At 37.3% G+C, this 2,500-nt stretch overlaps 2 protein-coding genes across 2 annotated transcripts in view; one reads left to right on the top strand and one right to left on the bottom strand.

Annotated features, from left to right (window-relative positions):
• LOC138040737 (zinc finger protein 709-like) overlaps positions 1-2,500 on the top strand; it is a 79,173-nt gene that overhangs the window by 22,959 nt on the left and 53,714 nt on the right. The window lies entirely within an intron of this gene.
• LOC138043814 (octopamine receptor beta-2R-like) overlaps positions 1-2,500 on the bottom strand; it is an 8,365-nt gene that overhangs the window by 1,005 nt on the left and 4,860 nt on the right. The window contains exon 3 of the mRNA XM_068890284.1: positions 1-2,063. This exon is cut by the window's left edge and continues 1,005 nt beyond it. Within this exon, the coding sequence (XP_068746385.1) occupies positions 1,012-2,010 (999 nt within the window). The 5' untranslated portion in view covers positions 2,011-2,063 and the 3' untranslated portion in view covers positions 1-1,011. The remainder of the gene's footprint in view (positions 2,064-2,500) is intronic.

Genomic DNA, 2,500 nt, shown 5'->3' with positions numbered 1-2,500 from the left:
ATTCGACTAATTTTAAATATTTTTAGTAGTTTTAGGTTATATATTGAGGACTTTAGTTTTAACTCGAATGTATTTTAATTAGTTAGATTTATGTTTATTGCTGGTCCACATCAGCTTTATGCTGCCATAACTTGACCTGCGTTAACAAATAAAGGATGTATGTATGGTAGTGGCCAACGCGAAAGCCTTAGCTGCTTTGCCCACTACTCACACTTCCCTACAGTTTTAAGTAACTAAGGAGAAAAAGCTTCCTTTTTATTTCATCTACAACATAGTAAGACTTTCAACTCTTCTCTGACAAGGACTATAAGCTGTAGGTCCCGTCTCATACCATTTGTTACTAAATAATTCTGTGGGACTTTAAAGAACCCATACACTGTTGTGTTAGTTGTTGTGGTCTAAACCTTTCAGTGTAAGTGTAAAATTCCAGCAGGTCCACTTCAGCTGTATAGATACTAATATATATTAACCTTCTTCAATAAATAAACAAGAAAACAAACAAACATGATTAAAGGTGTCATGTACGGAAGGTCTCAAAAAGATATCTTGAATTAGGGAGCGCTGATGCAATTTTTCTCGTACATTATCCGGCCTCAGAGATTGATTGTCTAAGCCGACGTATCTCGTCATCAAAACTTGCTCTGGAGTTGACAGTGGTTCAAAGACACATATTTTCTTGTGGGCTTTGCAAGTTTACTAGGCGGGAACACCATGACCATTAATGTAGGCTGTTGGTAAGAAATACATTTTGTCTCCACGAGTCGGTAACAAAGTCGGGCGTGCATACTAAGATGATTAATGTATCCCGGCAACATTTCAGTATTAAACGTATATTAGGTGCTGTCGAGTTTGACCACATAAGCTTGTGACTTTGATAAAACGTTATAATTTTCATTATTTGTATTGACTCCTTTAACAAAACGTTGCCTTGTTACGAGTAAAGCATTCAATTAAAAGCTACTTCATGAAGTTTGCATCCTAGACAATCATTTTCATGTTAATCATGAACCTTTACCTAACTATATCATCCGTTGCGTTTCTCTTAATTTTTACTAAGGGAAGAATAATGTCATTGTTGCATCTTCTTTCTTTGCACATTCTCTTTGCTATTTCTCTCTTGATATCCTTCTTTAGAAACGCATAAATCAATGGATTTATGGCCGAATTCAGAAGCACAAGAAGACGTGATGAGATGACTGTTCCGGGGGAAATGCAACAACGCAATTTAAAATAACGACAAAGATGTCTATAGCCAGAAAGGATCCAACAGAACATGAAAAATATCACAACCAGACCAAAGACTCTCGTTGCAGGTGATTCATGATTTCTTTGCCGCAGATTCAGCGTCCTTGGGTGCCCTGTGCGTTGTTCCACGGTCGTAGCGAGCATCTGTCGGGAGTGTTTGCGAGAAATGAGAAGAATATGGCCGTAAATTATTAACATCGTTGCACATGGGACAATATTGAAGCCTATTACTTGAAAAGTTCCATAAATTGATACGACCCTCTCCTTGTTTTCCAACGATTCGGAGAAAATCCATGCCAAAGGAATCAACGAAAAAAGTAAAGGTATCAGCCAGGCGGCAGCAACCAACACAAACACGCGAGTTTCCGTCATGGTTTGGAAGTATGTCAGCGGCCTCACAATGAAGAGGTACCGGTCACCTGTCATTGCACACATGTTTACTAAAGAAACGTATAATAACAGATCGATGCTCATGTTTAAGACCGGTTTATTACATGAAATCCAAAGCGCACAAGACGTGTAAATCGGAATTAGAATTAAACCAACAAGAAAATCAGCTATTGAAAGGGAAAGAATGAACCAGTTAGAGTTTGTATGAAGCACATGACACCTGACTATAAGGTAAATAACCACACCGTTTCCCGCCAAAATGATGACACCCATCAGGTTTCCCAGAACCAAGTACCACTCCCTAACTGCATTAGCACTGGAATTTGATGTTGAATTATACTCGTGGCACGTGTGTGTTTCCATATAATAATTCATTTTTTTTTCTTGGCCAACTATATCCCTTTAACGCCAGTGAAGATCCTTGATCTCTGGAAAGAAGAAAGTACAATTTATACCTTTTTTAATGCCGCAAATCTTTATAGGAACAACTAAAATTTGTACCAATTGCATTGCTCTTTAGTTTTATTTGTAAGTTTTCGCTTATACGATTTTAGAATGCGCACAGTCTATTCTTGAAGTTCCTGAATTAACCAAATTTGAGCGCGAACATCTCCTTTGGCTTACACTTAAACTTTTTCTTTTTAAATACTGATTTAAAATTAAAATTACGCTCATCGGTCTAACATGATGTCGCCTGATATCGTTCGTCAAGTTCTTAAATTACATAAATTTGAAACACGATAGAAGAAGGTTTTAAAACAGAAAGTTTGCGTGCATCTTCTTCAACTACGTTTAGATTTATATCAGATGTTCTTTCCAAAAGACAAGTTATTCAGCGGGAATCGTTTGTTAAGGTGGGGTACAA

Source organism: Montipora capricornis, chromosome 3, assembly GCF_036669925.1.
Source record: "Montipora capricornis isolate CH-2021 chromosome 3, ASM3666992v2, whole genome shotgun sequence".
Classification (NCBI taxonomy): domain Eukaryota; kingdom Metazoa; phylum Cnidaria; class Anthozoa; order Scleractinia; family Acroporidae; genus Montipora; species Montipora capricornis.
Note: the sequence above shows the minus strand (reverse complement) of the source record. Positions and strands in the feature narration are given on the sequence as shown.